Source organism: Desmodus rotundus, chromosome 8 (assembly GCF_022682495.2).
Source record: "Desmodus rotundus isolate HL8 chromosome 8, HLdesRot8A.1, whole genome shotgun sequence".
NCBI classification, from domain to species: Eukaryota; Metazoa; Chordata; class Mammalia; order Chiroptera; family Phyllostomidae; genus Desmodus; species Desmodus rotundus.
The window spans coordinates 1,257,047-1,269,355 of record NC_071394.1 but is presented as its reverse complement, the minus strand read 5'-3'; the positions used below and the strand labels follow the sequence as shown (position 1 = coordinate 1,269,355).

The 12,309-nt window shown below is 67.4% G+C and overlaps 1 protein-coding gene across 4 annotated transcripts in view; it reads left to right on the top strand.

Moving 5' to 3' along the window:
- The window catches only part of ADGRB1 (adhesion G protein-coupled receptor B1), a 65,781-nt gene that overhangs the window by 39,147 nt on the left and 14,325 nt on the right, over positions 1–12,309 (top strand). The window contains exons 1-7 of one of the 4 annotated variants that reach the window (XM_071222201.1): positions 1,010–1,129; positions 1,217–1,358; positions 6,776–6,879; positions 8,841–8,943; positions 9,642–9,792; positions 10,227–10,296; positions 11,540–11,606. In XM_071222201.1, coding sequence (XP_071078302.1) covers positions 6,779–6,879; positions 8,841–8,943; positions 9,642–9,792; positions 10,227–10,296; positions 11,540–11,606 — 492 coding nt within the window. In that variant the 5' untranslated portion in view covers positions 1,010–1,129; positions 1,217–1,358; positions 6,776–6,778. Of the gene's footprint in view, positions 1–1,009; positions 1,136–1,216; positions 1,359–6,775; positions 6,880–8,840; positions 8,944–9,641; positions 9,793–10,226; positions 10,297–11,539; positions 11,607–12,309 lie in introns of those variants that run through there. The other 3 variants (XM_053930373.2, XM_053930374.1, XM_053930372.1) reach the window with 3 other exon arrangements.

Below are 12,309 nucleotides of genomic sequence, written 5' to 3'. Positions count from 1 at the left end.
TCGGTTTTCCTCCTGAAATGCAGAGCTGTAGGGGAAGATCCCCTCCCGTGGGGGGAGAACCAAGAGAAAAGCAGAGGTGAGGATGTCTGGCCGACCCAGTGCGTGCCTTCTCCCCGGGGCCCGAAGCGCAGAACCAGGATTGTGTAACACCTCAGATTCAACAGAGCCCACGCTGGGCGCCCGGCACCCGGGCTCCCACCTGCCTAGAGACTCCACCGCACACCCAAGTGCTGTGCTGAGAGCTTCTGGGGGCCTGCCCCTCCCCACCTTACAGAAGTTGCCAACTCGGCCCAGATGGGAGGTAGCCGGTCTGGCTGCTCACAAACCCAGGTGATGAGCAGAGGCGTCATGGTGTGTCATGGTGGCTGCGTGGGCAGGTCAGGGTTCCTCCGGGTCGGGCCCTGGGCAGGCAGCAGCTCACCCCAGCCCACTCCCTCGTGTGGGTCCTGAGGAGCAGTTTCAGTCTTGTTTCTCCTGGCAGCCTGGAGCTGCCCACAGGCCCGGGGCCCTGGGGGGACCCTCGGTGGGCACCTACTGCAAGCCTGGCCCCTGCAGGCTCAGCCCAGGCTGGACGCTCCCAAGTTCCTGGATGTGCGCACTGGCCTGGAACGCGGGCCCCGACCGCGAAGGGAGGGTTTGCAGCACTGCAGGGCAGGTGCACTGAGGCCCTGAGGGGCCCGTGTGTTTCAACAGAGCTGTCCCGGCCTGCAGACAGCCGGTGGCCCTCGGTCAGCCCCGAGGAGGCTTTGCTTCTGCTCTGGGAAGGGAAGCCTATTCCAGTCCTAGCAGAGGCGCTTCAGGCCCCGGGGATGCCAGGGCCTGGGGGCGGTGGGTGTGGGGGATGGGGCGGTCGCGAGGTCACCAGAGCGCGGGCCCGGGTCTGTAGGGGCGGAGGGGCAGGGGCCGCCCACCCCGCCCACGTGCGCCCCACGCCGCCCCCGCTGCCTGGCTGGCCACCCCCTCGGCTCCGCTCAGGCTCCGGGCGGCGCTGGGGCGGCGCGGCGGGCGGGGCGCTCCCCGGCTCGGCCCGCGCTCCCGTGAGTCGCTCTCCCGTGGCTCCGCGGCGGCGGCCATGGGGCGCGAGGCTCCGGGGTCCGGCGGCGGGGCGGGCGCGCGGCCGCGGGCGCAGGTGCCGGTGCGCGCTGGGGCCGGGGCTGGGGCCCGGGGCGGGGCGGGCGGGCGGGGGCCGCTGCTCACGCTGCCCTGTCTCCCCCAGACCCGCCTCCCCCGCCCCCCCGCAGCTCGGGCCCTGGTCGTGGCGCGGCTGCCGCACGGTGCCCCTCGACGCCCTCCGGACGCGCTGCCTCTGTGACCGGCTCTCCACCTTCGCCATCTTAGCCCAGCTCAGCGCCGACGCGGTGAGACCCCGGCGGGACGCGAGGGCGGCGGGCGGGGGCGCGGAGGGGGCTTCCGGCCGGACAGTCGCAGCCGGGCGGCGCGCGCGGGGGCGGGGCTGGAGACTGGCGGGAGGGGTCGGTGCGCCCGGCAGACCCCGGGGCCTGGCCGTAGGGCGCGGGCCTCTGGGGAGGGGGGCGGGGGAGTCGAGTGGGTGTCAGTGTGGAGTTGGGGACTGCCGGGCAGAGCAGGGTTGGGGTCCCGGGAGTGACTGATGGGTGAGTCTCGCTCACTCTCCTCGGGAGCCAGTCCCCGCAGGAGCCAGGCTGGGCACCAGGCTGCTGGGGTGGGAGAGGGCCGGGCCTGGCAGAGCCTGGCAGACCCCTTCCCTTGGTCGGGCCGGCACTTGGTGGCAGGTTCCCACCCTGCCTGGGAGATGGGGGCAGCTCTGCCGCCTTTTTCAGAGCCCTTTCCTGCCCACCCCAAGTAGCCCCCGGCCTGTGGGGGAGGCTGTGTCCCAGGTAGGGATCCCAGGGTGGACGGGTGCTGAGTCCAGCCGGGGTCCACAGCCTCCCCAGAAAGGCCCCATCATCTCAGGGGCCTCCTTTTTGTTTGGAGATTCTTGTGGGGGCTGCCAGTTTCTATGGTAACGGCATCTGGGGCCAGCTGGCTGGCTGGAGCCCTGGGTGCTGAGTCCAGCCCACTGGGGCTGCTGGGCCCTCTCACTGGGCCCAAGCTGCCCTCACTGGTCCCAGGAAGATCCGGCCCCAATCACTGGGAGCCCCAGGATACAAGAGCCCAGGTGTTCGCTCACCAAGCCCCTCGGCCCAGGCCCAGTGTGGGCAGCAGATATGGAGGACAGGCCTGGAAGGGGGACATGGCTTTCCTGGGTGTGCGGGGTGGCCGGTCCCTCATCAGCTGGGTGAAATAGCTCTCCCCTCATGGAAACCCAGGCTTAATGTGAAAGAGGTTCCAAACATCTCTGAGAATGTTCCACCCACTCCCTCCTCCTCTGGGACACAGGCAGGGAGGGTGGTGCTGTCAGCCACGGTGCCCCATAGGCTCAGAGCTAGAGCTAGACAGGACCTTAGAGGTCATTGCCTAAATGCCTAGGTTGACAGGCAGGGGAGCCAAGGTTTGGGGCGGGGTTCTTGCCTAAGGTCTTAAGGTGAGTCGGGATGGACAGGGCTCTGTGGTTGTGCCCTGGACCCAGAGGCGCCCTCCTCCATCAGGCTGTCCCTGTGACAGGCTGGCCCTGCTGGTTCTCAGGTCAGGGCCCTGGGGACAGCAGCAAGGGCCATCCCCGGGGGCTCCCTGGAAGAGGCAGCTTTCTGCGTAGCTGGTCAAGGTGAAAGCAGCAGTCTGTGCCGGACGGGGAGCGACCAGTGGGGCGGGGGTTTCCTCGGTCCCCAAAGAGACCGGAGCAGGCAAGGTCCCCTCACAGGGTCCCCTGTGAGAAGGACGCAGGACAGGAGGGGGCTCGGCGGTGGGGTGGGTGCCCATGCCCCCCCCCCGCACCCCCAGCCCAGGGCCTGGCCCAGAGGAGGATGTGGTTGGTCGAGCCTTGAAGCACACGCCTCTGCCTCGCACACACTGAGCCTGCAGTGATCTCTGCCCCTCTGGGCCTCGGTTTCCGCCCCTGTGGGCAGAGCTGACCCCGTGCTGCTCAGGGGCACAGTGAGGTGCAGACCAGCTGGTGGGGGTGCCTGGAGCAGGGCCAGGCGGCCTCCAGGCACTGCCCCCTCCTTTGCGGGCGGGGGCTGAGAGCGAGGCCTGGCACACAGAACGTGCTCGGGGCGGGTGGCGCATGGGCGAGTGGGTGGTGTGCTGGTGAAACTCAGGAGCGAGGGGACTTCATGCCAAGGGGCCTTTCTAGGAAAAGCCAACCTGTGCCAGGTGCCTGCGACGGGGAGTAGCCAGGCCCCACCGCCCAGGAAAGGGGCAGGCGGGAGGCGGGGCCGGCGCACAGAGGGCTGCCTGGCTCTGTCTGGCAGGGTGTCGGCGGCCCCCGCTTGGGTTTCTGGGGGCAGCCTCGAGCATGGTGTTGGCGTGCACGGAGGCAGGACACAGGTGGTGTGTCAGGCACCCCGTCCCCACGCCCCAGAAGAGGCACTGAGACCAGGGGTGCAGGGTTCCCAGCAGCCGCGGAGCCACCCGCTGGCCATGGGGCTGAGGGCAGGCTGCCTGGCCGCTCTGGGCCTCGGTTTTCTCATCTGTAAGATAGGATGGCAGTCGGCCCCGTCTGGTTCTGTGACCCCTCAAGGGCATAGGTGAGAGTGGGGAGCAAGCGTGCCCAAGGCACCGGGGTGGGCTCCAGCCTGCCCAAGTTCCCCTGCCTGCCAGCAGCCTGGCATTGCCTCCCTCTGGCTTCGGGCCAGCTCTAGCTCAGGGGGAGGTCACTCCAGAGGTGCCAGGCTGGGAGGGACCGAGAGCAAAGGGAGGACCGTGGTCATGCACCCCCGGCACTGCGCTCACCCCTGAGTGCCTGTGGCTGGGGCAGACCGGGGTCCTGGCCTCAAGGGGCAGGGTCTGTGTGGACAGGCCTGGGCAGCCCATGGGGGGAGGGGCTTGCCGTGCTCCCAGAGCGCCCTCCCTCCTGGGGGTAGTTTGAGGGCCAGGCGTGAGCAGGAGGTTTGCAGTGGGGCCCCGAGGGGTGAGCAGGAGTTCATCAGCCAAGCTTGGGGCAGGGGTGGGGGGCGGTTGTCCAGGGAGGGTGAGAAAGGCAAGAAGTGGGAGGCAGGTTGGGGTTCAGAGGGCAGGGCTGGGGCAGGCCGGGGCACGGGGCTGCGGCCCCGAAGAGCGTGGCCCAGTGGGAAGCTGGGGGGCTGGTGGGCTGGGCCCCGGAGGAGCCCCTGCAGGACTGAGGCAGGGCCGCCCAGCAGCCCATGGCAGAGGGGGCTGGGCCGGGTGCGAAGGGGACGGGTAGGAGCCGCTGGACACTCTGGGCATGGGGTTCTGGTCTGAGTGGGCAGAGCTGTGTTGCAGGGTAGGAAGCAGCCTCGAGGGACAAGTCCAGAACGAGGGCCCAGAGACGCTGGCGGAGGTGGGTGCTGTGGGTGGGCCCCAGGAGCCAGAGAAGGAAGAGAATCTTGGTGGGGGCGAAGGGAAAGGGGACGGAGGAACCGGAGCGTCAGATCCCGCTGTGCCACTGCAGGCCTGCTCTGAGTCACATCTGTGAGGGGGACCAGGCCACCTGCCTCAGGGCTGCGTAGGGGTGGAGTGGGGTGAAGTGTTCACGGCACCCGCCGCAGCCGGGCGGGCGGTGAACAGACTGAGTGCGGTGTTCCTGTGCTGTGCCCGACCCTGTGTTACTAGTCCGGCCCGGGCCCGGGCTCAGCGTGTGGCCAGAGTCAGGGTCAGCCTGTGTTGCGGTGAGGGCTTATTTGTGTGGGCAGCTGGGAGCCGTGGGCAGAGTTGGAACAGGGACTGAGGTGGTGCTGGAGGAAGGAAATCAGTGCATTTGTGGGGAGGGCGGAAGTGGGGGTCCACGTGGCAGAAGTGACCCAGCCATGTCGACCATGAGGGGAAGCTTGGGCAGCCAGGGGCGCCCTGGAGAGGCTCAGTATGGGGGTGGGGGGGTGGGGGGGAGGGTGGGGAAGACCAGGGCCATGTGTTCAGGCTGGGCATTGAGATGTCATCTGGGAGGGAACCCGCCTTAGGATGGGCATCGGGCCTGTGCTCACAGGGCCCAACTGGGGCGCTGGACTCTGGCAGGTGGCCACTCCCTGTGTCACCTGAGGCCAGTCTCTCACCCTTAGGTTTCCAGTCCAGCCCTCCCGGCAAGGTCTGGGGTTTTCTGACACCCCTACCTACCCATTCTGTCACCTGTCCCCTCTGTACGATGGTCCAGGGCCTGCCAGGCAGAGAGGAGGAGGGAGCGGGTGGGCAGGTGGGCAAGCCGGCGGGTGTGTGGCTGCAGGGCCTAGTGGGGACGGGGGAGGCAGATGGCCACGGAGCAGGCGGGAGCCGATCGCTCTTCTACCCGTGACCCACGTGGCTGGCTGTGGGCCAGCCCCGTGTCCTAGAAACATTTGTCGGGCCTTCCCCCACTATCGCTTTCTCACTGGCCTTCTCCCAGCCATGGGCCGGTGATGGGGTGATGGGGCTCCCACAGGGCCCCCACTTTGGAGCCTGGTCTCTGGGAGACGATGGCACTGTCCTCGTCCCCAGCACAGCATGCAGGTGTGGGGGGGCTGAGGCAGGAGCAGCCCCCCATTCCCTTGGGGTAACCAGGGGCCTGCCTGGAGGAGGCTTCCTGGCTGAGCCTGGCAGGTCGGCAGTGCCGCCCACAGAAGCTGTGTGGTGCCCAGGCGATCGGTGGGGGGCAGATGTGCCGGCGAGCACAGTGCCCAGGACCAGGAGGCACGTTGCAGGGTGTGCCAGGCATGGGGGTCTGCAGCAGCGGTGCTGAAGCCCCAGGCGGGCAACCTCACCTTGACCTTGGAGAGAAAAGGGAGAGGTGGGAGCTCACAGCAGGGTCTCTGGCCCTCCCCATCCACACTGACAAAAGCTCAGCAGTCCCTGTCCAGGGTGGTCAGGGCCCGAGGCCCCCAGCAGGCTGGCAGCAGCTGAGAGGCCAGCAGGCGGCTGGGCCTTGTTGGGGGCCAGGACCCAGGGGTGTCATGGGCCAGGGTGGAGGGGCCAGGGTGTGCTGGAAGGCAGGACACCGTGGGGCTCGGCCTGCCCTCCACTTCCTGCTGCTTCCTGCCTGGCGAAGTGGCAGCTAGGACAGACGGCCACTGGGGCCCCAGAGGGCGGGGTGCCGAGGTTACCTGAAAGTTCAGGGCCAGCTAGGCCCAGAGCCGGAGTGCTGGCCGTCGTCCGGTGCCCCCTTCCCTGGGGCCGGCCAGCTTCCTGGGGGCTGACAGATGGTTGTGCTGGAGCTGCCCGCCGGGCCACGTCCTCGGGGAGGGAAGCTGTCAGCTTCAGGGTGGGGGACCCTAAGAAGCCCCTCCACTTCCAGCCATGCTGTCCCCACCACCTTTCCCAGACCTGAGAGTCAGCAGGCTGGGACCAGCTGTAGAGCCAGTCTGCAGACCCTGAGCTGCCTGGGTGCTGGGCGCACCAGGCCTCCACCACCCTCCATAGTGCATCCGCAGACCCTGGGTGCTGCGGGACGGTGGGGCCCACGGCCTGCACCGTGGGTTGTGCAGTCCACAGGGTGAGCACATGGTGTGCAGGCAAGGCCTCGAGGTGGGACCCAGAGGGCAGGCCGGGCCCCGGGCCTCCGCAGAGCCAAGAGTGCGTTCTGACTTACTTGGGACCAGGGAGAGGGGACAGGGAGGAGCTCTCCAGTGGCTTTTTATGAAATTCTCTGTCTGCTTCTTGGAGAAGAGCTCCAGGGAGCTGGATGCAGGAGCAGGGGCAGAAGCCCTGCCTGGGGCCCGTGTGCACAGCCACCCAGCCCCGCCCTCACGCTGGTCTCTCCCCGAACCCTCAGAACATGGAGAAGGCGGCGGCGCCGTCGGTGACGCTCATCGTGGGCTGCGGCGTGTCGTCCCTGACCCTGCTCATGCTGATCATCATCTACGTCTCCGTGTGGAGGTGGCGTGTCCGTGGGCCGGCGGGCGCCGGGCCAGGGTGGCTGGGGCTCCAGGGGTCCCAGGGAGGGGGCGGTCCCGGGGGCGGGGGTGGCCTAGAGCCCCCCTCCTGCTCCCCTACCCAGCCAGCAGCACCTGTCCCTTCCGTCCCCCACCCCCTGCCGTCATGCCTGGATGGCTCCCCACCTCCACCTCTGCACCCCTTGTCCTGACCCCCCACCCCCCTTCCTCCCGCCCGTGCTCACTCAGGTCCCCTCATGACTGCTGCTCCGGGGCGCGGGCGGGGGCGCATGGCATGCAGGGGACTCAGGCAGGCCAGTCATGGAGCCGGCTCTGCCCTCAGGCTCCTGCCTTGTGCTGGGCCCGCAACCCTCCTGCCCTCTGAATGCTTTCCTGGCGGGTACCAGCTGAGCCTGCTCCCCAGCTGAGCACCCTGCCCCCCAGGGCCCCCACGGTCCCCTGGCTCCTGGTCTGTCTTGTCACCTGGCCCCCCTGGGGCCCTGGGTTGGGTCACAGGGAGGGACCTTCGCTCAGTGTGGGCGCGAGGCATGCCAGGAGGACCGCTGTCTGAGCTGGCCCCCATCCTGGGGCGCGTGTGCAGGTGCAGGTCTGTGCCAGGCCCAGGTGGACACAGGCGTGCGTGAGAGTGTGTGAGTGTGGGTCCAAGCTGGGGGCACGTGCCACCTTCCTGCCCCCAGCACCCCCTTTAAAGCCCATGGAGCAGAGGTTTGGGACAAGGAGGGTGAAGTTAAGGTCGCCTGCCTGCCCAGTAGCCACCCACCAGGCCTGGCCGGGACTCCCAGTGTGTCCGGCCCCACGGGCAGGGCAACGCCAGCTGATAATTGAGGTGACATTGCACCCCAAGGTCAGCAGGGAGAGGTCGATGCGGCCACTGAGGAGGGGCAGCTCCGCTTTCCTGGTGACCGGGTGCCCAGGAGCCACAGGTGCCCGATGGTCAGCATCCAGTGCCCCTCCTCTGGGCCCACGTGCCCCACACCCTCTGTGGACATGCCTCTCCCAGACCCTAGGAATGGGGAGTGGGGCAGCTGCACTGCAGTTTGGAAGGTTGATCCCATGATTTTCCAAGCGCCTCCATCCTGGGCGCTGCAGCCAGGACCCCGCCATGACAGTCCTGGGCGGGTAGCAGAGACGTGAGACGGGTCAGGGCCCAGGCCCGCCCAAGGCTCCCTGTCACATCAGGCCACGTCATGGCCCCAAAGCTCTGCCCTGTACCCTCCCTCACCTTGCCACCTGCCTGGGTCTCAGCCGCCCAGGCCTCTTGGAGAGCTGAGTGGGAACCAGGAGCAGAAGTGACGATGGCCCACCCTGTGTGTCCCCACTCTGTAATGTCAGCCACAGCTCGTGGCACGGCTGCTGTGACCCTCACCCCAGGAGAGAGCGAGGCACAGGGGGTTTGGGGCAGGTGCCCAGGGTCACACAGACACCGTGGGCCTGGGCTCTGCAGCCCCCACTCAGAGCCACTCCACCTTCTTGCCTCAAGGTCAGGATTGGGCTGGGGGGACAGGGCCAACGGGATGGGGTGCTGCTGGGGTGAAGGCTGGGAGCAGGCAGACAGTGAGACCCCAGAGAGCTCTGTAGCTCTGCCTGAGGGGTGCAGTGGCAGGGAGAGGATCGCGCATGACAAGGAGAAGCAATTTCAGGGATGAGTCACCCCCAGTGGGAGAGGGCAGCTGGGTTTAGAGGCTCCCCAGGGCTCTCCCTGGTGCCTGACTGCATTGGAACCTGGTACATGGTGCAGTAGGCATGGGGGCGGGGATGATGGTGGTGATGGTGATGAAGGTGAGGGTGATGGTGTTGGTGATGGTGAGGATGATGATGGTGGTGGTGGTGGCAGCAGTGTTTGTAGGAGGCGGCGACCCCTGCTTTTGGTACAGCCACAGAAGCCCAGGTCTTGTGAAGTGAGGCCCTGCCGGGCGCTGACCGTGCCCCCCCCCACCCCCGCAGGTACATCCGCTCTGAGCGCTCCGTCATCCTCATCAACTTCTGCCTGTCCATCATCTCCTCCAATGCACTCATCCTTGTCGGTCAGACCCAGACCCGCAACAAGGTATCGCCCTGGACCTGCCCCGCACATCCCGGCGTCCCCAGGTGGGGTGGGCGAGGGTGGCAAGGACGACCCCAGCAGTGCCTGGACCCTGGGATTCCCAGGAAGCTTAGGGAGGAGGGGACCAGAGCCACTTGCTGTCCTTCTCATCCTCCTCTGGCCACGGCGGCCACGTGGCTCTGGCCCAGGACCGGGTGGGGGTGTCACCTGGCCAGGATGGACGCTGGGACTCAGTGTCCAGAGTCTCCAGCTGGATGGGAGTTTTGTGATGAGCCAGCTCAAGCCCCCATCCCAAGCCCACTGCTGGGCACCAGTCTGTCTGAGCTTGTCCTTGCCTTGTCCTGTGGCCCTGGGGATGACCTGCCTTCCTTGGGCTTTGTGGTCAGCACCTGCTGGAAAGATGGGCTTGAACCGGAGCTCTGCAGTGGGCTCCTGGCCAGCGTTTGGTGTGTCTACGAATGGGTGGGCGATGGCGACAGGGTGGGGGGGTGTCTGTCCCTGGCCGTTTGTGGGCCAGGTCACTCAAGCACCCGCCAGGGGGACCTAGGTGTTCCTCAGTCCATCTCAGGGCCGTGGACCTGGCGACCCCCCGGTGGCTTCCTGCCTGGGGCTGGCCCTGGTCACCACTGCGGTCACTGGGCCACTCACTCAGGTGGCCGCAGGGCCTGCGCAGCCCCCAACCCACACGCCTGCCTGCCCAGGTGGTGTGCACGCTGGTGGCCGCCTTCCTGCACTTCTTCTTCCTGTCGTCCTTCTGCTGGGTGCTCACCGAGGCCTGGCAGTCCTACATGGCCGTGACCGGCCGCCTCCGCAACCGCCTCATCCGCAAGCGCTTCCTCTGCCTGGGCTGGGGTGAGTGCCCACCCCCGGGGCCCCGGCACTCCCCGGCACGCCCTGCCCTCCCAGGACCCCTGCGCCCCACCCCCCGCCCCGCACAGAGCTGCCTGATAAATTACTAATGCCACGTAGAACTTGAACTTCAGGTAGCGAATAGCACTTTAGCGTAACGGTGTTCCATTCAACATTCAGGACATGCCATACCAAAAGTGTTCCCTCTTACACACGGCAGTCAAAGGTGACGATGGGGTGCCCTGCGTGGTACCTGCTGATCTAGCCGCCCCGCCCCCATTTCTGCACGTCCTCACCCCATACACCTCCTGTCCCCTCTCTCTCAAGCTCCATGCCACCCTCGGCTCGGAGGCCTCCCAGACCCCCTCCTGGCCCCTCGCCCCCCACCGGGCGGCGTGGGCAGGGGGTGCCAACTCATCTCCCTGCTCCTTCCCTAGGGCTCCCTGCGCTGGTTGTGGCCGTGTCCGTGGGGTTCACCAAGGCCAGAGGATACAGCACCGTGAACTAGTGAGTCGGGCAGCGTGGGGACAGGGGCCTCCCAGCACCTCCAGGCCCTGCCCCTGCCCTAGAGGGTGGCAGCTGGTTGTGCCCCCACCTCACAGATAGGGGTGGCCCCGAGCAGCCTCCTCTTTCTCCTAGCCAGCTCTGCCCGGCCGTGGGCAGAGGGGCCAAGAGAAGCGGAGCCCCCTGCCTCCTCTTGGGACGGGCCAGCCAGCCTCTCTGAGCCCTGAAACTCACGCCCGTGGGGCTGCAGGGAAGCCCTGGGCAGGGCAGGGCGGGTGGGGGACCTGTTTCTCCGAGGAAGTCACCAAGGTCCTTCAGGATCAGCTAGACGAGGGCCAGGGGCCTTGACCGCCAGGAGGGGAAGCTTGGGGTCATCCTGGAAGCAGCGTGGCTTCCTGAGGTGGGGGTGGGGGCAGAGGACCCAAGGGCTCTCGCTGCAGGGGTGGGAAGAAGCGGGGGATGAGAGCCAGGAGGAGCAGCTGATACTGCCCGTTGGGGTTGCTGTGGAGCAAAGGGCACAGGATGTGGGGGTCCTGAGCAATGCCCCATCTGGGAAGTGGGGGGCACTGGACAGGAATAGAGACCCACCCAGTTCCTTGGGGCCCCAGCAGGATGAGTGCTGAGAGAGGGCCCGGGTGGGTCAGGGGAAGGCGGGGTAGCCGAGGTGGGTTCGGGGGCTCGGGGGAGAGGGCTCAGGGGAGAGGGCTCAGGGAGAGGAAGAGGCAGAGGGAGAAGGCAGTAACCTCTGTGGGGTCAGGCTCTGGGGGCCGCCGTGAGGGGTGTCCAGGAAACTTGGGGGAGTGTGGCACTCGTGACACAGTGCGACGTGAGGGAGAGCCGGCCAGATGCGGGGATAGAAGCCCAGGTACTGGGGCCGTGCAGCTGCAGCTGCCTCAGGCAGGCCGGTGCAGGGCCAAGCCCAGACCCAGCCCAGCTTCTGGCGTCACGTCAGGAAGGAGGGCCGAAGGGGAAGGGGGAGGGGACCAGGGGTCGGTCAGGGCACCTAGCCTTCGACTGTGGCCCCTGCTCCGGGGCTGCCCCTCTACCTGTAAACTGGGGGTTACGGTGCCGCCTGGGCCCCCTGAAGACTCTGAAGCTAGAGAATGAGCGTGGGGTTCCCTTCTTCCATGCTGGAAACCTTCTGCCTCTCCTTGCGTCTCCCCTGCCCCCCAGCCTGTGGTGCCCACCCCCCCTTCACGGGGCAGGGCCCACGCCTGGCCGCTAACCAGCCCATCTCCCTCCACAGCTGCTGGCTGTCCCTGGAGGGGGGACTGCTGTATGCCTTCGTGGGACCGGCCGCCGCCGTGGTGCTGGTATGGACCCCGTGGTACCAGGCTCAGGCCTGGGACCGCCTGTTCCAATCCCCGTCCCCCTGGGTGGGGCAGTGTCCACAGTCCCCTGACCTGCCTTCGGGATGCAGGGGTGCAGAGGCCAGGCTGGGACAGCCGCCTCGGGTCCCTCTGAGCAAAGCTTGCCTGATTTCTCGGGGACCAGCTCTGTACCGGCCAGGCCTGCACACGCTTGCCGAGCGAGGGGTCGGTGGGTGGGTGGGCAGGTGGACCCAGGGGAGGCCTGGGCCAGGAGCCTCAGAGCCAGGGCTGGGACTCCTCTGTCCCCTGAGGGGGCTGGGACAAAGGAGCCCCCTCTCCCTTGGCCCTTAGTGCTCCTTCCGCTGTCCCCACATCTTTTGGTGAGGGGTATGAGAGTGCCAAGTGGCACCAGGGTCATTGTCCCCAGCTTACGGATGAGCACGGGAGCCTGGGTCCAGCTCCTTAGTTCCTGGGAGGCGTGGGTGGGGAGGGGCTGCAGTGGCCAGGGACCATTTCAGGGCAGGCTCCCCCAGGTGGAGGGGGGAGTGCGGGGGAGGGGTGGGTAAGGGCAGGAACCTCTTCCCACCCCATGTCTATTCCCAGGATGCATCTGGAGGGGAGGGCTGGTCCTGACCCACTGCTGTGGGACCTCCGCCCCGGGGGTCCCTGGGGACATGGGGACTTGCAAATGAAGGCTGAACATAGA